At 41.2% G+C, this 27,746-nt stretch overlaps 1 protein-coding gene across 1 annotated transcript; it reads right to left on the bottom strand.

The window, feature by feature from the left end:
• Positions 1 to 1,576: 1,576 nt before the first annotated feature.
• npffr1l2 (neuropeptide FF receptor 1 like 2) lies at positions 1,577 to 27,518 on the bottom strand. Its single transcript, XM_053610225.1, has 4 exons — positions 27,124 to 27,518; positions 7,694 to 8,066; positions 4,553 to 4,652; positions 1,577 to 2,588 (listed from the first exon to the last, which is right to left on the bottom strand). The coding sequence occupies exons 2-4, from the start codon at positions 8,040 to 8,042 to the stop codon at positions 1,601 to 1,603; spliced, it is 1,437 nt and encodes a 478-aa protein (XP_053466200.1). The 5' UTR covers positions 8,043 to 8,066; positions 27,124 to 27,518; the 3' UTR covers positions 1,577 to 1,600.
• Between the last annotated feature and the right edge of the window lie 228 nt (positions 27,519 to 27,746).

Below are 27,746 nucleotides of genomic sequence, written 5' to 3'. Positions count from 1 at the left end.
TTTCTCAGAGTGTCCATCTCATCAGTAGTGATGCCATTTGGCAAACGAGGCTCAGCATTTGATCAGTCTGGTTGCTGAACCCTGAATTTGTGTCCTTTTACTGGTCCAAGCCTGACTCATAGTCACTGCGATGTGACTGAGCGTGTCCAGATCCTCCCGCTGCGGTCCTGTTTACAGCACGAGCCCTTTTGTCATTTTGGACACCTCGGACCTGGCATCATCCCTGCTGACCGAGCGGCTAAACCTGCAGGTGCCACTTTGTGCTCGTCTGGCCTCACTCTGTAGTTGCTCGGGTTACAGTGTCTGGTGTTTGCTGATGGTCTCTCAGCTGATTCACAGTCACGCTAATTGAACTGATCTTCTAAAGGTCTAAAGATCCACTCTTATATCGACTTTTTGGTCCATGACCTTTTTAAAAGTGTAAATAGTTCTGTGGTCATGCTATGGGCCTTTTATCAACACAGATAACGTTTATTTGTCCCAGGAATGCTGATTGGATGGGTCACTGCTGGTGGAAAAAGGTGTAGAGAAACTGTACTTGAGTAAATGTAAAGACACTCTCAGCATAAATCTGCTTAAGTGAATGTCTAAAAGTATCTACATTTAAACGTGCTCAAGTATTCATGAGTGCATACATACATACATACATATATATATATATATATAATTTATATATTTTTTTGTAAAAAATAATTCATTCATAAATATTCTGCTAACTTTTGCTGACAAATTATTATACAGTAGTATTTGGCTTTCCGGTCAGATAATGTTTAATAACCTTGTTGGGATAAATACTAAGTTGGCCTTAGCGATAAAAACAAAACTAGCTAGCAAATTTAGCAAACTTAAATCTAGCTTGATTCATTCGATGTGCTTCTTTACACATGATGGAAAATTTTCAAAGGCCAATATTTCTTTTTTCCATGGGAGGAGCCATGTCATCGTGTACGAATATTTGCTAAATCCTGCATCTTGCACGGCTTAATCACAGACGCAACACAAGCTTGTCCATGTGTGTGTGTCAGCTGTAATTTCTTTAACGTCTTATAATATAAATAATAATAATAATAATAATAATTACAGCCATTTACATAAGCGAAAACCAAAATGATTGGCATAGCAGCTGGGTGAGAGAAATATCTAATGGCATTTTTGGCAGTGCTTTAAGGTCAGAATGAAACTCTAAGGAGTATATAGTAAATTTTTGTCTTAAAAATGTACTTAAATTAGAGTACATTTTATTCAACATTCGCAATAATCTTCTAAAATGTTACTTAAGTACCGCAACGAAGCACATTTACTCAAGTATTTTCTCATCTTGGTCTTGAAGCCTTTTTTTTTTTTTTGTTTTGGTTCTGTATTTAATCTTTAGGCTTTTTTTAAAAAAATAAAATGTAATTACAGCGGCTGAAAGCATATCCATTAAACATTCCACGTCTGACTCCATTATGCAAATGGTGTTGATCTTATTAGTCCTTTGTCTGCAGGCCTGTTTGATTTGCACCCCTTTATGCATCCTGGGAATGTCTGTGTGTAGATTTTGGCCGTAGTTGAAAAATAATATAATACAATTTAAATGACTGTTGCTGCATACTGGTCTCTACTGGTCCCAGGCCTGACTCACAGTCATGCCAATGGGACTGATCTTCTCCAGGTCCTCCATTTGCAGTCCTTTTTGGCTTGCAACCCCCTTTGTCTGAATGGCCATCTCAGATCTGGCGTCATCCATGCTGGCAGAGCTGCTGAGCCTGCAACCAGCCCTCTTCTGCCCCTCATCCATGCTGGCTCTGGAGTTCTTTAAGTTACCATCAGTGTATACCCTGTTTCTGGCTCCAAAGGGCATAGAGTTTGAGTTCGCCACCACCTCTCTCCTGTCTTCCCTGCCTGGTCTGTGAACCCTTCTGCTCCCTGTGGGCATGATAAAACAGCAGCAGCAGCACGAATGGGTCCTGCACACGGCCTGGAAGCCTCGCTTGAAGTTTTCGTTGTAGTAGCCATAGATGATTGGGTTAACGCTGGAGTTCGAGAAAGCCAGCCAATGTGCGAACGGGAACACATAACCGGCGAGGAACTCGAGTTCCTCTTGGTCCAGACCTCCATAGTCCGTCAAGAGCGTGAGGATCCATAAGGGGAGCCAAGAGAGGGTAAAAAGAAGGGCCACCACAATCAACATTTTGATGACCTTGATCTTTTTGTGCGAGATAAGCGGTCTGGCAGCGTTCTGACCCCCGCCACTTTCCTGTTGCTCATTCACAGAAATGACCGATGTGGTGTAAAGCTTGACGCCGATGCGGCCGTACATCAGCGTGATGATTGTGAGTGGGATCAGGTAGATGTGGGCGAACAGGACTGTGGTGTAGACTTTCCTCATGTGAGGGTTGGTCCAGTTCTCGAAGCAAGACAAGAGTGGGTATGTGTGGTTGTAATCCAGGTTGTGTACCATGAAGTGATGCTTGATATGCTCCACAGTCAGCGTTGCCGCCGAAGGGCACATAATCACCAATGCCAGCACCCAAATCATCGCTATGGTCACCTTGGCAACTAGCAAGGTCAGTTTGGGCTGGAAAGGGTAGACGATGCAGCGAAACCTAAAAGGAATTATAAGATGCACTCAAGATTAATTGGAACTGATGTTCTTCTACAACATTCTTATGAATACAGAGAATTGTACCATTCAAAACCCTTGAAAATGATAGTGACATTTTTTTTCTCCCTCAGATGCTTGGTGTGAGTGCTACTTTATAGTAAGCAGATAGGAATAGGAAGTGAAAGTAAGCACTTCTGGTGTTAAAAGAGAAAAAGAAAAAAATTGACAATAACCTTGGTGTACAAGCGTGCCCACCCTTTAATACTGGAGCGTATGACTGTGCTCTGAATGAACTAATTCCATTCACCCTCATGTTCAAAAGAAATTCAATCATGCAGCTGTCATCATTTAAGTGATTTTGATTATCCCCAAATAAAGATAAGCTGTTTCATCTTTGTTTCTTCCGACCGCTGAAGCTGAAGAGCTTACAAAGCATGTACGTGATCTCGCTGTCAATAGGCATCGATCAGGAGAGGCTTACAAATGAATTTACAAAGCGTCAGATGTACCGTGGAACAATGCGAAGTCCGTCATCAACAAGTGGAGAAGACGGAGAACCGCAGTGACACCACCGAGAACGGGACGTCTTTCCAAAAATTCCGGAAAGAGCAAGAAGAAAACTCCTCAAGAGTTTTCAGCAACATTAAAGGAGCTGCAGGAATATCTGGAAAGTTCTGGTCACTCGCTGCATGTGACAGCAATCTCTCCTATTCTTCACAAGTTTATGGGTTATGGGGTAGGGTGGCTAGAAGGAAAACCCTTTCCAAATTCAAGCTTGCCTAAATCCTAAATCACCCCAAACCATGTGGTAAAATATGTTCTAGTCTAACGAGACCAAGGGTAGAACCTTTTGGTCATAACTCTAAAAGATATATTTGGTGCAAAAACAACAGTGAAGTATGGTGGCGGTGGCATCATACTACAGAGCTGCTTCTCTTCAGCTGGGACTGGGGCTCTAGTCAACATGGAGGGAATGATGTACAGCTCCAAATACCAAACTATTTTGCACAAATCCTTCAGGCCTCTGTTAGACAGATGTAGATTAAAAAAAATATATATATATATAAAAAAAGTCACTTTCCAGCATGATAACGACCCAAAGCACAGATCCAAATCAACAACAGAATGGCTCCAGAGGATGATCAATGTTTTGGAATGGCTCAACCAGAACTCAGATCTAAATCTTATCAAAAAACCCTATGGAATGACTTGAAGAAGTCTGCGCACAGGAGATTCACTCGCAATCTGACAGAGCTGGACAGATCATTTCTGCAAGGAAGAGGGAGATAAAATTGCCTAATCTAGACGCGCTAAGTTGGTAGACTCTTAGCCAAAAACACCGAGTGCTCTATAACAAGCAGAAGGTGTTTTTAACAAAGTATTAGTTAAGGGGTGTGGACACTAATGAACGGAACCAGGTTATTGTAAGTTCTTTCTTTTATCCCTCCCCCCCAAACAAACAAAAAAACAAAACATTGTCTTTCATTTGAATTGTGTAGGTTGCTGTATCACATCAAAGCTATAAAAAGATCTCACATGGTGTGTTTTGGTAATGTTATAAAGGGTGTGTAGATTTTTCATCTCCGCCGTACGTACCACCGCCAAAGTCCGTACTATTTTTACTTTCTCCGTATGCTCCTCTCTATATTTCCAATCTATTCAACACTTTTAACAAGTTGTTTTTAATCAGTAGGTAACTTGAAAGGGAACAAACACGGTGTAAAAAAAAGGAACCCGGTGACGCATACAAACAAAATTATCCTTTTTTTTTTTGCTTATTATAAATATTTCTTTTATGTAGATGAAAGCCTTTTGATGATGCAGCTTTCAGATGGAAGGGACGTGTTATATCAGTAAGATGCAATTATTAGGAGGCGCCATGGCTCCTCTTTTATCCTCGTATCCAACCATTGATTATTTTATTATCGAGCAAAACAGGCAGGAAATAAGCCTGCCAGGACAAACCTGTCTACGGCGATGGCCACTAGAGTGAAGATGGAGGCTGCGACGGACATTCCCTGCACCAAACCGCTCATCTTGCACACCGTGTTTGAGAAGGGCCAACCTGAGGGAAACGAAAAAAGAAACTGTATCACCAGACACGAAGGGCGGATTTTGTTTCCTGAGAATACGAATCTACTTATTTTTATTTTTTTATTTTTTTTCCCTTCCGGAAGTTGTCGTGATCCGGACTGCGATGAGGCAGAAGGCAGAGGCACGTGTTCCTGCACGTGCTAGCAAGCAGACAATGAAGACTGCACTCAGGAAGTTCTGCCTTCACTTCTAATAAAGACATACTAATAATAGCCAGACACTCGCACAATGATTCACCAGCTGCGGCTCGCTCCGCACTACATCGTCCGCAATTTTCTGTCTAATACCAAGTGGAGTTGTAGTGGTCGTGCTTTTAGCCGAGCGCTGCCGTCTTTGATGACTGAAAGTCTGTACGGTGCTCAGTGAAGTTGAAGGTTAGTGGTAGCACATGCAGAAGATGAAGCTCTGTGACCAGAAGGTCATTAGGTTGAAATATTTTGGAAGTGTGATTTCACGGTCCTTTTTTTTCCACCCCTGCTTCGCACAACTAGCGTGAACCTTAAGTTACTTTCAAAATTCTAACCTCTTGACGTTCTCCCTTTTTTACATTCTATAACATACATCACTGTTCAACGATTTCTCGGGTTACGTGAATTACGGTGACGAGAAACAATACCCCAAAAAGTCAAGAACTTTGGAAATAGCAGTTAGTAGGTCATTATAGACCCAGTCGGTCGATATATTCTTGGAGGAATGTTGAAGCTGAAGTGGCTTTAAACGGAACGACCGCTCATTCACGAGGCCTCGGAATGATAATTAGTCGTAACCGTGATGACGTGATATAAAGTCCTCATCAAAGTTCATTCTGCCGCGTTCTTTCCGCCGTTCTTTTGCACTTTAACTGCTTTGAAAAGTTTGAAAAAGGAAAGTTTCTGTGCGTTATCACACAATACGGATCAGCCATCTGATATTTCCAGTTACAGCGCTAGACAAATAAGGGTTCTTACGGAAATGTATGCAAATTTCATTTAATTTTCGTTTAATGTGCGTAAATTTGCAGACTCGAGGAAACCAAAAAGGTTTTGGATGATAATTGAAACGTTTGTTTATTTATTTTGATGTGAAGACGTTTCTCTTCAGAGAAAACGGCTTTTACAGAACAGACTGTTGGAAGTTGATGTTTTGCGTGTAATTTTTCCTGTGTAATCTATCATAAACTCTATCTGTAACTTTAAACTCTATCATAAACTCCAAAAAAAAAAAAAAAATAGGTTTCTAAATTAAGCTATAAAAAAAAAAAAAAGACTATGCATAATTCCATGAGTGTGGGTTACCTACAAACTTAGGTTTTTTTTTGTTTTGTTCTGAATTTAGAAAACAGGGTTAGGATTAGGGTGGGGAGGGGGGGGGGCAAGGAAATTTAGCAAATTTCAAATATTTTTACGATGTAATGTTGCCTTCGACGAAAGCTTGGAATTTCCGACTTTGGACTAGGAAAAAAAACATGGAAAACCCTCCATCAACTTGGAAATTCGGGATGGTGTCCTCAACTCCGAGTTCAGCAAGTGACGTCAACTCAAAATGGCCGCTCACAGCGAATAACGTAGCACTTTACTTTTAAATGAGTTTTGCTGTACAGTACTACAGTGTACTACAGCAGTGGTTTTCAAAGTGGGGGACCGCGGCCCCCTTGGGTGCCGCCAGGGGGCGCCCGAGGGGCCTCAACAATTTGGTGTCAAAAATAAATAAATACATGATTTATATATATATATAATTCCTAATGTAATGTGATGTAAAGATGTAAGATGTAATTATTAATTTTTAAAAATAGGGAGATATATTCAGAAGTCTTTATTTTTAATGTGTTTTAAAGACATCTTGCAAAAGGGGGGCCTCGGTCAAACGATAATGCCATTGGGGGGCCTTGCACTGGAAAAGTTTGGGAACCCCTGTACTACAGTATATATGAGTATTTGCTTTGAATCGAGCACGTTAGCTTGCTAAATCTATAACACTCACTATGCAGTTCGCCGTTTAGAGGAGGAAAATATTCATCACTCGTTGCGGATGTTTGGTGGCTAGATTGTTGCTAACAAAATCTGAACATGGGAGGAATCCACGTTTTTGTCTTTCACCTTTGTTGCTTGAGGTACGATATGAAGTAACTCTGAATGCAGTACCTGAGCATTAGAGATAGAGTATGGTAATCTTTCTGCTTTTCATCTATTCATGTGCAATCTCTCTGGAGCGCTTTTGCCCTTGAATTGGTTTGATGAGTAGCTCTTTTTAGGATAATGGTGTTGAAATTATTCGCACAGCTCACACAAAGCAGGAAGTGACACCTGCAGTTTGCCGTTTCTCTCTGTCTCACATTCCCTCACCCATTCTCTCACTTTATATTTCACAAGTTCTCCATGAATTGACACACTGGTAGAAAGCATCTTAAAAAATATATTAATGGATTATGTTTCCCTTTGAGCAGGTATGATGAGATTTAAGGGGTCGGTGTAATTTTACCCCCCCCCCCCCCCCTTGTTTTTTTTATTATGAAACCTTTACCTTTATGGTATTTGGGCTGGAGGCAGGGGACACCCTGGACAGGGTGCCAACCTATAGCAGTGCACAATTATATATATATACACACACACACACACACTCATTCACACACTTCAGACAATTTATAAATGTCAATCAGCCTACAATGCATGTCTTTGGATGGGGGGGTAGGACTGGAGAACCGGAGGAAACCCCCAAACCATAGGGAGATCGTGCAAGCTCTGAACACAGGGTGGAGGCGGGAATCAAACCCCCAACCCCAGGGGTGCAGGAAAACATGATAACCACTAAGCCACCGTGCCACCCCTCGCCCCTCCACAGTATAGTGTGTTATAAGAGGAATAAAACCCTTCAGGACATGTAACCGTAACCACGCTTCATCACACCACCCTGTTAATTATAATTTTTGTATTACAGTACAACACAGTGGGGTTTTTTTTTGTTGTTGTTGTAATTCCTTACGCAACGGTAAGTTCGATGGTAATTTAACATTTAGGATTATTCGCAAACTGTTACCTGTGATAAGATTATCCACCAGCGTAGTCGGGATACAGAAAACCCCCACCAGGAGATCACTCACGGCCAGATTAAAGATGAACAGGTTGGTGACTGTTCTCATGCGCCGGTTCTCCAGCACGATGAGGCAGACCAGGCCGTTTCCCACCATGCAGAGCAGGAAGATGAAGAGGTAGGCCACGGTCAGGCTGGCTGCCACAGGCAGCGAGTGCTGGTAGTACGGGTAGTAGGTGATGCTGGTGAGGTTGGTGGTGTTGCTGGTGGAGACGTTTAGGAGGCTTGAATTCGTCTGGAGATCGGATAACACCTCAGTTAAAGGCATGCTGTCCCACATATCCAGAGAATTCATCACTGTGTGTGTACCAGGCGAGACCTGACAACACACACAGAAACAGAGCGTTCAATACAAATAAATATATAACTTCGCCAGGACTGTTAAGAATGTTTGCTTTGATGTGGAAATTTGTACAGACTGAGGTGGAGACACAGTGTTCTCTGAAGAACTCCTGTCCTGATGTTGTAATCAGTCATGTTGTAGTGACTGCAGAACAACTTCATAGCTCTGCTATAATACTGGACCAGTACATCAGTAGTTCTAAGAGACATTTGATTGAGCTTGTTACGCAAGTCATCCGAAGACTCACTGGCTTTATAGACAGGGCTACTCACAAAATCTTCAAACTTACTGACAACATTTTTCTCATAGTAGTGTCTTGTTGTTGTTGTTGTTGTTGTTGTTGTTGTTGTTAACTGCTACCAGATTCAGTTCGGAGCATAGAAAACAAGGTTAACGTCATGGTTGAAGGTCTTTTGACACACACACACCCCCCCCCCCCGCCCCCCATTATGGTTCATTTCATATGTTATAATGTTACATTCTTTGATAAATCAGTGTTTAAATATAATAATTTATTACCCTGGATTCCTCATTAAATTTGTTTTCTTCCTGTTTTGATATTGCTCGCTTGCAACTAATAATTTATTAAGGCTAGTTGAACTAAACTGCATGTGTTCTTTCAGAGGAAAATAAGCAAGAAGGGAAAATGAAAGTACAGTCGAGGTGATAAGTTTGCACGCGCCGTGCAGAATCTGCAAAAATGTTCATCATTTTTTTTTAAATAGGAGGGATAATAAAAATTGCATGATGTTGTTTATTTATTCCCGCCCCGAAGACGCTGTTTCACATGACAGATGTTTACATGTTAATCCACAAGACACAGTAATAACTGAATTTACACAAATGAACCAGTTCAAAAGTTTACACGCGCTGGATTATTAACCCCGTGTAACCCCGTTACCCGGATGATCCGCGACGTGATGTGTTTATGTTCTGTGAGAGTTCTTCACGAGTCTCTTATTTGTCCTGAGCACTTAACCTCCCCACTGTTCTTCAGAAAAATCCTCCAGGTCCTCCACATTCTTTACTTCTCCGGCATCTTCTGCGTATTTGACCCCTTTCCAACAGCGGCTATATGATGTCCAGATCCGTCTTTTCCCACCGAGGACGACCGAGGGACTCGTACACGACTATTACACAAGGTGCGAACGTTCACTGATACATTAAGACCCAGGGGGGTGTAAACTTTTGAACAGGATGATCGGAGTACATTGTTATTATTTTGTTTAAAGATCTTACTTTTTTCATTTAGCACAGCCTTTCAGAAACTACATAAGACATTTACATGTTTCCCAGAAGACAAAATAATAACAATTTACACCCATCACCCTGTTCAAAAGTTTACACCCCCCTGGCTTTTAATGCATCATGTCGCCTTCTTGAGCGTCAGTGAATTGTGGACTGTATGTAAACACCTGTCATGTGAAACAGCTCAATCAGGGCAGCCTGAACTGAGTCCTACATGTAGAGCTAATCCAGGAATACGTTTCACCCGGACGCAAACCCACCTCAGGTCTTCTACCCAGCCCTGACCTTGTTAGATCCGCTGCGATAAATAAAACAGAGCAAACCCCACTTGACCGACAGCACTGTAGACTCACGTGGAGGACGGGAAGGAACTACAACACACGTGAGCGACACTAAAAAGAAAGGATTACAGATGTCCTCCAGGGGTTTGTTTGAGTTGAATCTGCCACCATGGTAGGAAAAGTCAGAAGTGCTTAATAGCTAAAGTTTATCGCAACACACCGATCTGAGAACGCAGAAACAACTGAAAGCTGCAATCTTCTTCCTGGAATGATAATTGACCTATTACGCTTTTCCTTTCAGTGGGAGTAATCACATCCTTGACATTTCACACACGCCTGAGTAAACAACACTGACGGATGATCATTAAGATTTTTGGTGATTTGGTTGTGATTAAGAAATCGGTTCTCTCTCTCTCTCTCCCTCTCTCTCTCTCTCTCTCTCTCTCTCTCTCAGACGATCCTGAAAGCTTGTCCTTATTAACAGATTAATGAGCACCGACATCTAAAGGCTGACAATAACAACATCAATACTTAATATGTTGAAAATAAAAATTAAAAAAAGTCAAGACAGCTATCGAATTCATCATGCAGTCACACATCCAGTGACATGACTGACCGTCTTTCCCTCGAGCATCGCGAATACTACAGTTCTAGCATGTTGATCGCAAGGTTGCGTCCCTCTGTCATTTATGACTGGTTTGAGAAAACATTATTTTCTACTACACGTAAAGTTCTGTTTTCCTTTTCCGTGTATCTTAACCTGAAGTAAAAGTCGAGCATCCTACATTGGAAAAACGAGAGAACTTTCCATTTCGACTCCGCCGAACTTCAATTTATTTATTGAATTTGCGTTTAATGAGTTCAGTTGAATCGCCAGTAAACAATACAGACAGATTAGAAATAAGGCCGTGGAAAGAAAAAAAAGAAAAAGAAAAAAAAACTAGGTTGATGTTTGTAGCAGCCTGACTGCTACGTGACTCTTCATACATCATGATCTTTCCGGTAGATGCCAAGGCCAAAAGTATGTGGACGCACGACCATCACACCTTGTTGAACATCTCATTCCAGATTTATTCCTGCTTTGCTGTTATAATAAGCTCTACATGTCCGGGAAGGCTCTCCACTAGATTTCGGGGTGTGGCTGTGGGGATTTGTGTTCGTTCAGGCACTGAAGTCGGTTGAGGAGTTCATCCCTAAGGTGTTCAATGGGGGTTGACTGAGGTCAGGGCTCTGTGCAGGACACTCGAGTTCTTCTGCCTTCTTCCAGCCTTCACACACCCCGTCTTCACGGAGATCGCTTTTTGTGCACAGCGGCATCGTCGTGCTGGAACAGCGTTTGGGATTGCTTTATTTATGTATTTATTTATTTATTTATTTATTTATTTATTCAAATCTTCGTGAGAGAGAATTAAGTGAGGCTGGTGTGGTCTGTTTATAGCTGCTATAACCAGTCCCTCCAGGATTTTGCGATTTCGGAGGAGCTCGCGATGTTTCAAAGTTAACGCGGATTTTCCGCGGGTTTGGGCCGGGACGTGGCGCGACGTCGTCGTCGCACACGAGTACAGCTGAAAGGTCTCATTTTCCAACGGACATCGCTGTGAAGGACTTTCGCGCGATTGCGATTTCGCCGATTTCGAGTCGTTTCCCGCCAAAAAAAACCCCCACAAAAAACGAAAGTTGCATCACAAATTTTATTTTATTTATTTATTTTTTTTTTTAAACGCAGCAAAATCTCGGCACAATCCTGTACGTTACGTATAACGTTAGCATGAACATTTTAAGAGTTAAAAAGCATGGTGTCATTCATGAATAAATTATAAATTGTACTCGTTGGCGAATTGTCGTGGTGTAAGTGGAATATCGGCTGTTTTCCTACGTAATTACATACTACATACAAGCAATTCCTGCATAAAAGGCATATTCATGAGAAATTTCCCCATGAGAGCATTTCCACTACCCTGTATGCAGAGTAATAAACGGTTAACGGTACTGTGAATAATAACCTGAATAATGATATTAGCGTTAGCACTCACGGCGCCACTAATCATTTATGATATACGGAATTATATTTGAGTTTGCTGTCTTTCCTGCCAAAAGAGATTCAGAACATCGGAAACAAAGAGAATCTGATTCGCGTATAAAAAAATCTTTTCATTTTTAAACTGGAGTGATATTAATAGCATGAATTATATATCTCCTAATTACACCAGCTGTCAGAGTTCCTTCACAGGATATCAACAGACTGACGTTTTCTCTTCCAGGATCTAATTAAGACTACACGCACGGCCACACTTTATCTTTTCGCACCTTTGTCGCTCTTCACAAGGCGAAACGTGTGACTGGTGGGCAGAAAGGAACGGAAAGACGGAGAGAGAGAAATCGCAGGTCTTTTTAAGGTATTAAATATAATGTCCTGCTCACGTAAATCATTCTCTTTGACGTAGTCTGACGGTCAGGTGTCCACATACTTTTGGCCATATAACGTGGCGCAGCTATACCTCTGTACACTTCGGTATTCCCGTTACGTAACTCTGCTTGCGGGTTCTTTCACCCCTGCTACGGACTTGGATGATGGTTTTTGCTTTATAAATAAACCAATTTCCATCCTGCTTCAGTCAACACAGCGCACGTTAATAACGGTCCGTCCGATGCGTGGCATCTGAACGCACTTCGAGGAATCCGACGGTCGGGTCAGAGTGCTGTTTTGGGAACATAACGGCCTGTTTGTACGCACACTTTGAGATGGAGTATAATTTATTCATCCAAATAACTGTATTCTCTGGATGCGTATTTCAGATCTGCCGCTCACAGAGGAGTGTTTGTTTTGCTCTTGTATAAAATATATATATATATATTGAGGGTGTGCGGGTAATCAATGCATTCCTCTTCATCAAAGCGTACCAGATGGTCTTATCCAGAGCCGTTTAATGTGATGCGGAGTTCAAACCAACCACATGGCGAACCGTTCCAGGGTTACGTAAGTCGTAATGGTGTGAAAGTAGTTGTTGTTGCTGTGTTTTTTTTTAATGGGGTGCAGAGAGATGTAGGAACGGACGATGCATTTCATTAGAAGGGGGTTTTGGTTTTGGTTACTAAGATGTTTTATGTCTTTTTTTGTTTGTAGCCGATTTTGGTATAGAACCCCGCCCCGCCCCGCCCCACCCGGCTCCTCCCCCTTTTCTTCCAGTCAGTGGGAAGCATTCTGAGGAGGGGCAAGGTCTCAGTTAAAAGTACAGTACATGGCAATGCGTTTTGGGTAATGTAGTTCATGATTTAAAGTTCATGAACCCACGAGTTGTGAATGATCGGTTGTGTACGTGGCTGCTTGTTAGAGGAATTGAATGATGTACTTGCAGATTGTCAAAAGATCAGAGACGTGTTGTTGTAACACCGTCCCGGTTTGTGCTTGCGGTAAACACACTCGTGAATATCAAACAATTACAAACACAACGTGGGTTTATCCAAAAAAATATATATATCTTCGTTAAATATAGGTGCGCAACAATTATCGGCACCCTTTTAGTCAGTACTTTGTGCTGCCTTCCTTTTCCAAGATAACAGCTCCGAGTCTTCTCCTATAACGCTGATGAGGTTGGAGAATACATGGCGAGGGATCTGAGAGCGTTCCTCCGTACAGAACCTCTCCAGATCCTTCACATTTCGAGGTCCACGCTGGTGGACTCTCCTCTTCAGTTTGATGGACTTTAATGTTGTGAATTCTTTATATTTGCAGATTTCTTGAGTTAATACTGATGTCTGGGGAAAATTTCATGTGAATAACCTCAGTGGAAATATATTCACTGAAAACAAAAGAACTTATTTCCCCCACTGTGTGCATTATTTTTGTACAGTATTTCTGACTGAAACATAAATGACAGGTTTATATTCATGTTCGAATGTGTTCTTGTTTCTATAGTAACAGCTACCAACCAGTAATGGTGGTCGATCCACATGATCTAAGAATAATAAACATATTTTTTAAACTGTGGTGTGTAACAAAGAAAAACATGTAATGATTGATAATGGAGGGTTTTTTTTTTGTTGGAAGAGATTTATTTATCATTTATGGAAGGGTTCTCTGCATTTGCAGCACTCATATTATACTGTTATTATACTGATATTTTACTGATATTATACTGATATTATACTGCTATTATACTGGTATTATACTGGTAAGGGAACGGTGTTTATAGTGGCTATAATGTGATAGCAGGATCTAACTTGTCCCATGGACATGCCACAACATTAAACCTTAATTATAACCTGTTCATTAAAAGTTTATAGTTAAGTTATAAAATTTTTTTAAAAATACATGGTGTTGCACAAAAATGTTTGTATGTCAGTCAGCACGTGCATCTCTCTGTCTCCCTCTCCCTCTCTGTCCCACTCTCTCTCTCCCTTTCTGTCTCCCTCTCCCTCTCTGTCCTTCTCTCTCTCCCTCTCTCTGTCTGTCTCCCTCTCCCTCTCTCTGTCCCTCTCTCTCTCCCTCTCTGTCCCTCTCTCTCCCTCCCTCTCTGTCCTTCTCTCTCTCCCTCTCTGTCCCTCTCTCTCTCCCTCTCTGTCCCTCTCTCTCTGTCCCTCTCTCTCTCCCTCTCTGTCCCTCTCTCTCTGTCCCTCTCTCTCTCCCTCTCTGTCCCTCTCTCTCTGTCCCTCTCTCTCTCCCTCTCTGTCCCTCTCTCTCTCCCTCTCTGTCCCTCTCTCTCTGTCCCTCTCTCTCTCCCTCTCTCTCCCTCTCTGTCCCTCTCTCTCTGTCCTTCTCTCTCTCCCTCTCTCTCCCTCCCTCTCTGTCCTTCTCTCTCTCCCTCTCTGTCCCTCTCTCTCTGTCCCTCTCTCTCTCCCTCTCTCTCCCTCCCTCTCTGTCCTTCTCTCTCTCTCCCTCTCTGTCCCTCTCTCTCTCCCTCTCTGTCCTTCTCTCTCTCCCTCTCTCTCTCTCCCTCTCTGTCTCCCTCTCTGTCCCTCTCTCTCTCCCTCTATGTCCTTCTCTCCCTCCCTCTCTGTCCTTCTCTCTCTCCCTCTCTCTCTCTCCCTCTCTGTCTCCCTCCATCTCCCTCCCTCTCTCCCCTCGCGTCTCTGTGCGGCAATGTAAGACACACGGACAGCAGCTCCTCCCCTCTCCTATCCCAGTTGTGGGTTTTTTTTGGGTTATCTGGGGGTGAGTGGTGATGAACAGAAGACTAAGTGCCTTGACTTTAAAGCTAATTAGCCAAAAGACAAATACAGTTGACCTGTGTCTTTCTAACATGCATGACTCATGAGCTACTGGCTAATGTAATAAGTTAATAAGGCTGAACAGGCCTATCATGGCCATACAGGCTAATGCACTGTACTTCATGGAGACACTCCAGGTACAAGTGAATACAATAAAATCGGTGTCTAATAACCTCATCACAATCCCCACATTGATATGCAAATTAGTTAATTAAAATGCACTAATACAGTGTCCCCGTATGTCTGTAAAGAAAGCAGCGTATTATGTAAGAGACCAAAATACACAATGACGGCTGCTGGGTTTTGCAGCGAGAATAAGAAGAAAATGTGCCCAGTCAAATTCTCCAGAAAAAGAAAAACGTCTGGTTCTGCAAGATGTTCAATAAAACTTACACTTCATGTCCTTATTAAACTGCACGCCTTGTACCTGAGACTACAACGTGTTTCTTTAAGCGAAGGTTCATCACATCAAATACTGGCTTTGTTTCATTTACTACCGTTTACTGCTCTTCATAGTATTTTTTATTTTTATGTAGAAACGTTTCATTTCATTATTCTTGAAGGCATCTACAGTATCTCTTCGCATGTGCCTCAGACTTTTGCACAGTACTATATGTATTTATATCTAGAACTCCCAAATGTCACACGCTATCTCTTTCAAAGCTGCAAGGAAGCTGGAAGGCTAATCCATTTTTTAATGTTTACCTCAGAAAAATTGTGTTTTAGATAAGAGAGCTACGTTTACGTTGTTTCACCCAGAAACGTAACTGCACATATGCTGGGACTGGACGGGAAAAGAGAATCGATGTCTTGTTCGAAATGTGTATTTCTGATCTGTTATGAGTTCTATATTACAGGGAAACCCACCAATATCTCATCCTAGATATACACAACAGACCTATGAGAGCTCAATATATTGTGTTATATATATATATATATATATATATATATATCAACAACTTCCAATGGTAAATGGTCTGCACTTATATAGCGTTATTATCCAAAGCGCTTTACACTGGCTCTCATTCATCCATATACACACACACTCACACACCAATGGTAGCAGAGCTGCCATACAAGGGGTTCAACTTGGGGTTCAGTGGCTTACCCAAGGACACTTCGGCATGTGGAGTCACGTGGAGTCACGTGGAATCATGCAGGCCGGGAATCGAACCGCCAACCCTACGATTAGTGGACGACCCGCTCTACCACCTGAGCCGCAGCCGTATGGTGAGATATCACTCCATCATCCTCACAGAGTCTCTCTCTCTTACACGCCAGCTTGCTTTTCATTCTTTCTTGTTTTCCCCCAGGCACACAAATACACACACTTCAAGTACTACAGTATTGACAAACCCACCTCCATGTTTCTGTTTTCCGAGGACTACAATGAAAGTGGGGGGAAAAAAAATCAAAATAATTTTCTCTTTCAGAAAGAAAAAGAATTGCATAAAGCTTGATAATCTCTTTTCTCTCCTCGACCTGAATACCGGGTGCGGTATGATCTTTCACGTGCTTTCTCATTCAGAATGTACAGCTCCTTTTCAGCCTCTCCGGGACCCTCCACGTCAATGTACGGTAATTAATATGGGCTTGCGCGCACGAGATTGGTGCTGGTGGTGGTGGAGTGGGGAGCGCTATGATTTTGATCCGACATGAGAACTTATAATATCCTAATTATACTGTAGCGAACACCTAATTATACATCTCGCCGATCTGGACCATGTTCACTGAACTCTACACAGCCATTATAAAGTCTTCATACTTTCTCCAGTTCTCGTTTAATTACTGAGGACTAATGTACTAGGATGCATGATTAATTTCAAACTGAGCGATGTGCTCAGTGTCATGCCTCCGCCTGTGGCTTTCTCGGGGGCGGACTATCAGGTGTCAGCATCACCCACTGACTTACCAGTGACACCTGTTCATTTCCCTTAGACCAGACTCTAATCAGCCAAGCTTGTCAGGAGCTTCACATTTTTTATTATTCATAGAGTTTTGCTTTCCTCGGTACCAATTGTTTCTGTGCCTGCTGCGTTCCATTAGTTACCCATCTCCTTGTCTCGATAAACTTTAGGAGAAAAGACCCTGCTTTCGGCACAGTACGAAAGAGACATCAACAAACCGGTCGTGGGTCATGGTACATTGAATCCTTTCCCTGTCAGTGCGGTTGCATGTATCTTTTACGAACAAGTGTATCTTTACTTAGAACTAGTCACTGATTTCCAGTAGCAGCTTCATTCTGGTGCAGGGGGTGGTGGTGGGTCAGGAGCCTGTCCTGGGAACAAGGTGGGAATACACCCTGAATGGGATGCCGATGGTGGATCCAGAGCCTATCCAATGAACACTGTGTGCAAGATAGGAATACCCCCTGGATTGGATGCCACTGGTTTATCCAGAGACATTCCCATGTATAAGGTGGAAATACCCCCAGGATGGGAGAATGATCTCATCACGGTAACAATGAGTGCATGTCATGTGGGAATATCCAGAGGGGGGTAATTTAGTGTAGCCGATTCACCTACTGGCAGGTTTTTGAGATATGAGACAAACCAGAGAACCTGGACCTTTAGGTCCACAAGGACCTTAAGGTCCACTTTTAAAAAATAAAAAGGTTCGCAATGCTTATGTTTTTAGATGCTACAGTACATGCGTTGGTGAAATACAGACATAAAGCATTCTTCAGTTTGCGTTATAGATCCTATGTAAAAGTCACGTCCGGAGACGTACTGTGCTGGTTTGTGTTCTCTCTCTCTCTCTCTCTCTCTCTCTCTCTCTCTCTCTCTCTCTCTCGCTCTCTCATAGTGTGGTGACGATTAATTAACGAATGTTATTTGGTGCTTGAGTGAATTCGCTGATTGTTTATACCGTGTACGAGTGAAGGAAGGGATTCGTTGAATTGGATTGTGTTTCTTAAGATGGTCTTATTATGGTATGCTATTGTATTTGGGAAGTGTTAGCTCAGTGGTTAGGACATCGGACTTCTGATCGGACGGTCATGAGTTCCCACCAATCTGCCACTGCAGGGCCCTTGAGCAAGGCCCTTAACCCTCAAGTGCTCAGCTGTATAAAAAAAATGAGATAATCGTAAGTCGCTCTGGATAAGTACGCCTGCCGTAAATGTAATGCAGTGTAATGTATTTTCCAATTCCTTTTCTTGCCTTATGTGTTGTGGCTGAGTGTACGCCTTATTTGTATATATTGTAACACAGTGTAAATATTTCTTTTCTTTGTATAATGAAAGCTGTAAGGGCGCCATTTATTTTCACTTTTTGTTCTCTGTTTTTGAATTAGCGAAGGAGTTAAGTTAGACTCTGTATTTTATTTTGAAGTACCTTTTCTGTTGTTAGGTTATTTACATTGATACAGGTCAGGTTAGCTGCTGTTTTGTTTATTATGTTGGCCTTGCCTAGCCCTGAAGAGATTCGCTTTACGAGGGATTTTGCTGTGTGTTTTATTTTTTTTATGATTATTTCCTTCTTTCCAACATTAAATTGGTAAAGAAATCAAAGAATTGAAAGAAGCATGTGTCAACCTCATTATTAATTGATTGATTGATTGATTGATTGATTGATTGATTTTATTACTTATGTTACACCTCGACCCTAGACCAGGGTGAAAACACCCTACAACTACAAGTAGGTACTAAGTGGAAATTCTTCAGGCAGCTAAGAACCCTTCACCTATCCAAGCAACCCTTGAAGGACCCTCTTCCCCACTGAGTACAGGAACTCACCTGTGTGTATTCCCCTCCTGGTCACTTAAGTGATTTGTTTGTGCTTTCATGGAGAACAGCGTGAGTCAGAGAGCGACAGAACTGATGTGTGCGACACAAACACAAGCACAATATGTTCACCGTGAGCTTGAACTTGGACACAGCCATGAGTTTTTCATTTGGAGTTTTATTGGTGTAACGTATGCGAACGATGCACACTGAAACGAGCTCGTGGGTGAACGAAGAGAAAGAAAAATAAAAAGAGGGGCAAACCTCCATCAAAAGCCTCTTGTCTCTTGAGTCCTCCTTCTCACACACATACCCAGTTCTACACCAAATGGGCGTAACTAGAGCACCCAGAGGAAATCCACACAGATGCTGAGAGAACATGAAAAACTCCTAGATCAAACTGGGAAACGTGGTTCTCCGAGGCAGCACAGCGCCACCTGGATGATTTATTTTTCATATTTTGAACTTGAACGTTGGTAGTAAAGTTTTTTTTTTTTTTCTTCAGGGCACAAAATCACTCACCGAAGTAAGTCTACAAAATTGTAAACCACACTATATATTTCTAACCAACAGGAAAGAGCAATATCAGACAAGCCAGTTTGTCCAAGAAAAATTCTGTCAAAAGGAATGCGAAATTTCACACCTCTTACAGTTATATTCATTCAATTCGAGTAAACGTTCTGAAATGTCAAGTGGTGAATTGAGCGTGTTCTAGGAAAGGAGAGAATCTGGTGTGTGTGGTATACGTGATGATTCACGCTGGCACAAACGACGTTGCCCTGAAGCAGGAAGAAAAGTTGAAAACATACTTCAAAACCCATCAAATTCCTTCTCAGTTTGGACATGATCACGTTACACTGGCTCTCAGCAGGTGGTTCGAACTTCGGAAGTTTATTAATACGGTCGCAATCAAACTTGTTCAAGCCCCAGTGCAAAGCGCGTTTATTGTCAGAATGTACAGACGTTCAGCTGTTCGCGACGAACAGATCAAACAAAAGCGATCGAAACAGTTCATCACGACGAACGCTTCAAGCGGTTTCCCAAAATTCAACTGAAAATGCAACTTATAATGACTTCTCCAGTCTCAAAAGTATTCACCCCCTGAATAGAATCCCTCACAACAGCACAGATATGCAGAACAGGTGTTGTCTCAAGGGCTTTATTAGTTGCACCAGGTGTGCTTGAGCTGGAACACATGAAATACCTGAACTGGCTAGGGGTAGAAAATGTATGAAATACCCGGACGGGGCAGAAAAAGGACGCTATCAATGGCTGCAAGCAGATTTCTGAGAAGGCAGGTTGTGAAAAACCCTCGAGTGACTGCAGAAGACCTGCAGCGAGACTTGGTGTAACAGACACTGAGGTTTCAGTGAGCACATTAAGGCTCACAGTAGGTCATTAGTGCTGATATTATGGTATTAGGTCCTATGAATTAGATGAAATGATCTTGAGTTTTTCTGTTTGAAAGTGAAAATGAGCCCTCTGTTCTCAAGATGGACTTTACACATGAATAGATTTATGTCTCAGGGCAGAAACTTCAATATTCAGCTTCTTATGTCACTTTTTCCCCACATTTTATCCCCAATTTCCTCACCGGCCAACTCCCACTCACCTAACCAATTATCTTCCCTGCCGTATGACCACGACTAACATGACAGAGTGTGAAGCCAGCAAAACTTTTGACCTGCTACTGCATCACAGGGCAGCATATAATTGGCTAGTGTCACTGTGATTCGACAGATCACACCCACAGAGCACAGCCAAAATTTACTGTCCTGAATGCTTCCCATGGATGGCTGTGGCGTCATCAGGATTCGCAGTATATAGGAACTAACTGCGGGTTGTAACTAAACTTGTGAATGGAGAATGAAAAAATGTTTTTCCAAACACTTCATACAATTGGTCTGAGGAACCTGAGGAACCTGAGGAAGCTGAGGAACCTGAGCGGTCATCTGTCGCTCGCTAGTGTAAACAGAAAATGGTGTTTTCAAGCTGCCTTCAACTCCCGTGGAGAATCCTATTCATTTATTAACCATATTTGTAAAGTCATAAATTCTGCATATGTGTGTGACCTAGATCCTAACGGGCTAATTCATGGCATTATCCACCATCTGAGTTACATAAGTTAGGAAAATATTTAGCAAAGGTCAGTGAATTTCACAAGAATTACATTTTGTGAAAAGTTAGACCTGCTAATCATGCTCTTTGCGCTCACTTTAACTTTTAACATGACTCAAACCATGAGGACTAGGAGAATTCATTTGTTTTTTTCTGAAGCCATGTTTAAACCCTACTCGGTCCGTACAAGAAACTCTGCCCAATTGACTTCGGTCTCACCTTGGTATTATGTGTTATAACACGAGGAATTTTTTTAAATATACAAATCTGGCATTCACATCACTCAAAAAAAAAAAAAATATATATATATATATATTACAGAATGAAAGACATTCAAATAGCTGACATTTTCTCTGCCATTACGAACGTCGGTGTGTTTTACTTTCCCTTAACCCTTGAACTAGCTCTGGAATTATATCTACTTTGGACAAAGTTGCTGGTAAGATTTACCCATAGAAGAAAATGTCTTTCTTTCATAGAAATCTTTCCTATTGCAAACCGAAGTATATTAAAAGGGATCCTTTAGAACTAAACGGAAACACCTGGAACACAGGGGTCATGATACTGGAAATGAAAACGTCTGGAAAAGTTTAGGGACAGTTATCTTCTTTTTTTTTTTGTCATCTCAGTATGTAATAATTCTTAATTTTTTTTTTTTTTTTAAATTTTGTAATAGATTTCACAAATTTTCAGGGTATTTTTTGGCCACACTTCACCACTGGATATCATCCCACTGTAAACATTCCTTCACATGTAAAATCACCGTAATATTTATTTATTTATTTACTTATTTCCGCAACAAAAGGATTCAACAATCATTTCCCAATGTTGATTCTGTTTGTAGTTACTCGATCATTTTTCTTAATATATTTCATATTTAATTATTTATCTTTGGCATTCATAGAAAAAGGTGTGCCCTGTATTGGGAAAGCTTTTACTGCTTGGACGTGGCTTGGAGTCATATATGCATTTATGTGTGGCTACAATGCACTTCAGTCTACGCTACACTCGAATAATAATAATGACTAAAATAATAACAATAACAAACCGAAAAGTGTCACATGCGATCCGCTACGTTAGTCCGCAAGTTGTGAATACACATGACTAAGCATATAGAGCGTATATAGCGTATAACGTTGGCCTAAGCAACAGCTTACTCACAGGCCCACACCCCACTCCAATCATTTCATTTTATATATGGAAGAATGCAAGACTTCTGTTATCGTAGCCAGTAGTGACGTAACACTTGTACATACTAGCTACTGAGTGGACAAACTATCTATATCCATGTCTATTATTTAGCATTAATGGGTCCATGTGCTTTTTCCCTTTTTGCATTATTATTTTTTTTTTGCCCAGATAGATATGGATGCTTGATTATCACCATTTATTACATGATCTTCTGACATTAGTGATCCAACTTAGCTGTGTAAAATGCGATTTCCTTTGCATTCACCATATATATAAACGGGCCGCTGTGGCTCAGGTGGTAGAGCGGGTTGCCCACTAATCGTAGGGTAATACTTAACATTCTTGAAACAAGCAAGTGTAAATGGTGTCTAAGTCATTTCCAGTGAGTCTTTATCTAGCACCTGGAATACACCAATTAGAGTTACGTGTAGGTGCCAAGGCAAACACTGTAATAATAAGCCAAATTTCTGAATAAAACTATGTGCAAGGGACATAATCAGATAATGAAGCATGCAGTCTGATTTTTCATGATAACAAAGAGACGATCATCTGAATAGAGTCTAAGAAGCAGACGCTACAATATTTTGGGGAATTAATATAAACTCAAGCAGTACTCTTGGTTAGCCTGAAAACATTCCCTCTATTCAGGGAACCTAATCCCATAACCCTAACCCTAACCCTAGCAGGGGTAATCAAATCCAAATCTTTGTGGTCCTCTTACCGATTTTCCCCTGAGCTGAAGGTCCACACACCTCACCTCTGTCTTCATGGGGTCACGTTGCTCAAAACACATGTGCTTTGTTTCCTGCCGGTGCTGATCGTCAGCGCTCTTAACAATCTCCCGTGTCACGTTGCAAACGAAGCTTACACGTGTCTGTCCACTCATCTTTAAACACACAGTTTTCACTCTCAACCTTCCTTTATCTTTGGATCTGACCATTTGGAACAGGCCATTTTCGTAGCTCTTCCGAATTTGGCTAATTCGCTAATTTGCTAATGCCGCTCGGCAAAACAAATCAGCGACTTGACAGACGCCGAACGTCGAGACGTTGTTACGTTAGGACCGGAGAGCGATACGCACCAAACCTCTATACATATACGCCAGGTGTCAGATAACCAGCACAAAGATTTTTAGATCCTGTTCTTTTATTAGGGATTCGACTGTCCTTTTGTTCAAATCTGGACTGGAGTACGCCTACTGAGTACCCTCTAGAGCATGGGTGTCCAGTCTTATCCACAAAGGGCTATTATAGGTGCATGTTTTCATTCCAGTCAAGCAGGATTCACAACCTGTTGACCTTGGCTTTTAATAGACTATCGGTTGTGGCTTCTGCCCTTTCTGGATAAGATTGGCCACCCCAGCTCTAGAGTGTAGTATTTAAGGTTCTCTTGTAATCCTGTTAAAATTAGATCAGTGTGATGCTGATAAAGATCTCTTGGGGGGAAAGAAATCTGTTCATTTTGTATAACAAATGCTGCAATGGCATTTCTGTATTTTTCCTTCTGAAGGACGATAGAAGAGAGTATAGAGAGAGTTTATATTGGGGTTTTTTATTATTATTATTATTAATTATTTACCCTGATATCATTCATGGTAGAGCCTCTATACTCATTAGATAATGAGCTAATGCATACACTTTTATTCAAAATTTACTATTAGTAATTAGTATAGTAATGAATAGATATAGCAGTATAGCACTTTTCTGATTATGCTACTGAAACCCTGCATACCGGCCTACTGTACGTTCAGACCCAATTAAAATGATAATTCTCTTAAAAATACAGGAAAAATTTACATAGGACTTACACACACAAAAAAACCCAAACAGGACACAGCGCTTATATATAATTTTACAGCTCAATAAATGATGTTCTGGTTTGTGTGTGTGGGTACAAGTTTATTATAGTTATTTTAACACCGTGTACTCATAGAAACAGCTAAAGCATGGTGCCAAGCATGACACAAAATAGCAAAATTACATCCTTTTGATCTTTTCCACAAATGAGATTCCGCAAAGGGGCTCAGATTGTATTGTTCAGCGTCGCTAATCAAGCTCCAAGTAGGTGTAAAACATCCTACAGCTATTCCAGAAAACGGATTCTGAAAGGCTAATTACCGTGGTATGAGCTCACGGTCATGGTCAACAACCCGTCTGCCCAAGTGGTACAATCTGAACATACCTTACAGCTCATTAACAGCATGTATATGCAATTACAACTCTTGTTGACCCTGTGGAAAATAATCTACATGCTAGAATTGGAGTATCCAGGGATACGAGGAAGAGATCGATTAGAAAACACAGCATTCCGTACATGTGAGTATTCCTCAGGTCAGGGGCATTTAACGGAATTGATCAGCGTTAGACTCTGAAAAGCATGGTTTCGATTGGCTTCGACCAACAGGAGTCACTCATTCGATTCACTAAGCATTACCCGTCGTTAGTGTTGTGTTGTGTATTTGTGAGAAACAGTCACAAAATTTCCAGTTGTTAATCACATCCCTCAGGGGTTTAATTTTTAAAACATCGCTAGCCGAATCAGCGACTCAGTTGTAACACAGACTACGAGCGCTTTGGTTGGCTATAAATAAACGCGCGATGTTAGTTGTGTAACCCGAGTCATTAATATCACACTGCAAGCACGATAAAGCGCATTATTACCAATGTGCTGATGACGTAATATCGTGTAACGGAATTCAGAAATCAACAACCAGAAATATTGAACTCAATGAAATGACATGGTCGAACTGGTTTCAGACCAGTTTATGATAGAATGGAAGTAAAACATGTCGGAGATTAGAAATGAGCAATCGACGTAGTACGTATTGGGCATCGTGTATAATAACTAGGACACATTTCTCCAACATGGACCTCGTTAACATTTTAACCGTGGTTACGGTCCCGGTTACGTTCTTATTTAAACCGTTACGTAAAAACGTCGCACAGTCATGTAGATATTATAAAGGAAACTATCATATCTGTATAAAACTTGGTGGTTCTGTGGTCAAATAACCGAAACAGCAGACGCCACTTAATCAATAATAATAGTGAATCAGCTCCAGGCTTCAGAACCCAGCGAGAAATATCTGATGTCTGTTCTTTACTAGATGGAAGCAATGCCACTGCAAACATTTGGGCAATTATATTTCTTCAGGGTTCTGATCCTGATTTCACACTTTTGTTGAATTTTTTTTTTCACGTGGAAATCTTAAAAATCGCAACATCCCTTGATTCCCTGACGCACTGGAGGTTTACTGATATGAAAAGGGGGTCGTTTTATTCAGGCTGCTCCCAGATTCACTGTCAAAGATCCTAGCACTGCTCATAAAATACAAGCAATACAGGCTAGTCTTCCAATAACAAAGAAATACCGCAACCACTGATTAAGGGAACAACAACAACAACAACAACAATGAGATGCAGACAATGGAAAAATAGTGGCGCTGGAACAAAGAGTAAGTGTTCTTGTCATGTGACTGTCCTTCGTGTGTTGAAACTGGTGTGTCAGGACTCAGAAAACACAAAAATGTGCAAAGCGTGTGGTTCCTGGGACTGCGGTTCACATTAGCGGGTTAGCGATTATATATAAATATAAATTTACACACGTCGGAGCTCTTGTAGGATATGAGCGGTTATTTTTCCTCACTAACTGGATTTGCATGAACACCACGTTTCTTGTGTAAATGCTCTTGTGTAAATAAAATGTGTCTGGATCCAGCTTGATCAGTGTGGCCCAGTACAAGCTGAAGAAATAATGAGGACACAGGAACTGCACAAGGACTTTTGGTAGATAACCAGTGATTTAAAGATCTGGCAGGGAAAACTGTAGATTTTACATAGCGGGGATCTCCTGGGACTGGGACTGAGAACCAGTCCGATGCTCAAAACGCAAGGAAGGCGAGCACAAACAAACTAATGCGTAGGAAAACCAAACAGGCTGAGTGTACCCCGAATATGTACTGTTGGAAATTGGACTTTTGTATATTTGTTCAAACAAGTAACAGCTGATGAATAAACAACCCGTTGCAGGATTGTACAGTGGACCCTGTGCTCGGTTTCTAAATTGTCCTGGATTGAATTATTTGTAACCTACAATTTTTTAGAGTGGAGTTTCAAAGAACTGTAGTGAAAATAAAATAAAATAAAAAGCCCCACAACAATGTCTAGTCTAGTCTGGTCTAGTCGAGGCAAAGCCTACAGGATGTAGTACAAACACACATGCATCCCTTGGCATTCATTCTACCAATTCCTCTCCGCAAGGTATAATCTATATACAGTATCTCTCCATCCCAGTATGCCAGAGATGATCCTAATGATCCTGTATCCATACGTTCTGACGATCTGGCTCGTAGATCTTGTTCGTGTCAGAGTTAAACGAGGCAAAGTGAAGATTATAATAACAGCAGAACTAGACACTCTGTATGCCTCGTAGCTCAGGTAGCTTCAATTATTTCCTGTCCATTAGCATGGACATGTACGTTTACGTTTCACCATCACCACCGCCGAATTTGTACCCTTCGTTCCTCCCCCAATCCACCCTCCAGTGTTCGATGGAACCGTCCGTCTCCATGAAACACATTTTTAAGCACCAAACCGAGCGCGTGACACTCAAAGTCACAGCACCTGTTGTGAGGAAGGTGAGAGCGTCCGAGAAATCCGATGTATTTTACATGAGTGCACTCGTTTAGCTGTGTGAACATGTTTATGTTTAACTATGAGCAGTTAAAAATAATAATAATTTAAAAAAAATAATAATAATTAAACACCACATCGGTAATAAATGGTGAGAAAAGTTGAGATAATTAGGATGGGAAATGAAATTAGCATAAGGCTAACCACTCTCTCTCTCTCTCTCTCTCTCTCTCTCTCTCTCTCTCTCTCTGGATAAACAATAGAAAACTAAATCAAACAGGTCACCATTTTATTTGATATAAATTGGTAATGTGTAAAAATGTATCAAATAAAATTAGTTTTATTCCATCAAGACAAGATTCAGGGTCTCAGGCTTCTGCACCCAAATCTCCTCTAACCAAATCATTTCCTGAAGAAATAAGAAAGAAAAGAAAACAAAAGGTAATATTAATGGAGATTATGACTCCGGTTTATTTAAATTCCAGTCTATCTATCTATCTATCTATCTATCTATATATATATATATATATATATTTATCTATCTATCTATCTATCTATCTTCAGTTCATTTGATCTCGGTGAAATGAACTGTAAATGGTCCCACAAGATAACGATTCAATTTTGCTGCTTACCTTCAGTTAAAGAAAGATGTAGAACTTTCCGGAACTTGTTTCAGAGCCGACATGTAGATAATCAGTTGTTGTTGTTGATTTTTTTTAGTCCTTGTAGATCACTGGATCTCCATCCGTCTCCATCAATGTCTGCTTAGTGGATTTCCATCATCCATCTCCATGTGTCTAAATGACTATGTGACTACATACAAACCCTCTGGTCAGTCTTCACCTCTCTCTCTTTCTCTCTCTCTCTCTCTCTCTCTCTCTCTCTCTTTCCCATCCTCTCAGACGTTGTCATTCTCTCTTCGTTTCACTACCTCCTTTCCGTCCCTCTCTCTCTCTCCTCTCCTCCCCGTCTGTCTCACACACTCTACACACACAGCAGCACACTCAGTTCCATGGATGCAAGCACGCACCCTCGCACTATTATACCTATGAGCAAAATTTCCATAATAGTAATAAATCAAAGCCTAAGTACAGTTGCGGTCGGAAGTTTACACGCACTCATCATGGACATGAATGTCATGGCAATATTGGGCTTAAACTTTTCTTTTTCTGGGGCAGAATGATTGTACGACATACATCTTTAATTATAATAAAAAACAAAACAATTCGGTTCACAAGTTTCAGTTCATTTGGGG

This window comes from Ictalurus furcatus, chromosome 22, assembly GCF_023375685.1.
Source record: "Ictalurus furcatus strain D&B chromosome 22, Billie_1.0, whole genome shotgun sequence".
In the NCBI taxonomy this organism is placed as follows: Eukaryota; Metazoa; Chordata; class Actinopteri; order Siluriformes; family Ictaluridae; genus Ictalurus; species Ictalurus furcatus.
The sequence above is the reverse complement of the archived record's forward strand: the minus strand, read 5'-3'. Positions and strand labels throughout refer to the sequence as shown.

Excerpts from the sequence above, each read along its gene's own strand:
- npffr1l2 (XM_053610225.1), bottom strand. The coding sequence starts at position 8,042 with ATGAATTCTCTGGATATGTGGGACAGCATGCCTTTAACTGAGGTGTTA. Across the intron at positions 4,653-7,693 it reads GGTGGATAATCTTATCACAG|GTTGGCCCTTCTCAAACACG; the intron begins GTAACAGTTTGC and ends CGTTTCCCTCAG. Across the intron at positions 2,589-4,552 it reads GTGGCCATCGCCGTAGACAG|GTTTCGCTGCATCGTCTACC; the intron begins GTTTGTCCTGGC and ends AATTCCTTTTAG.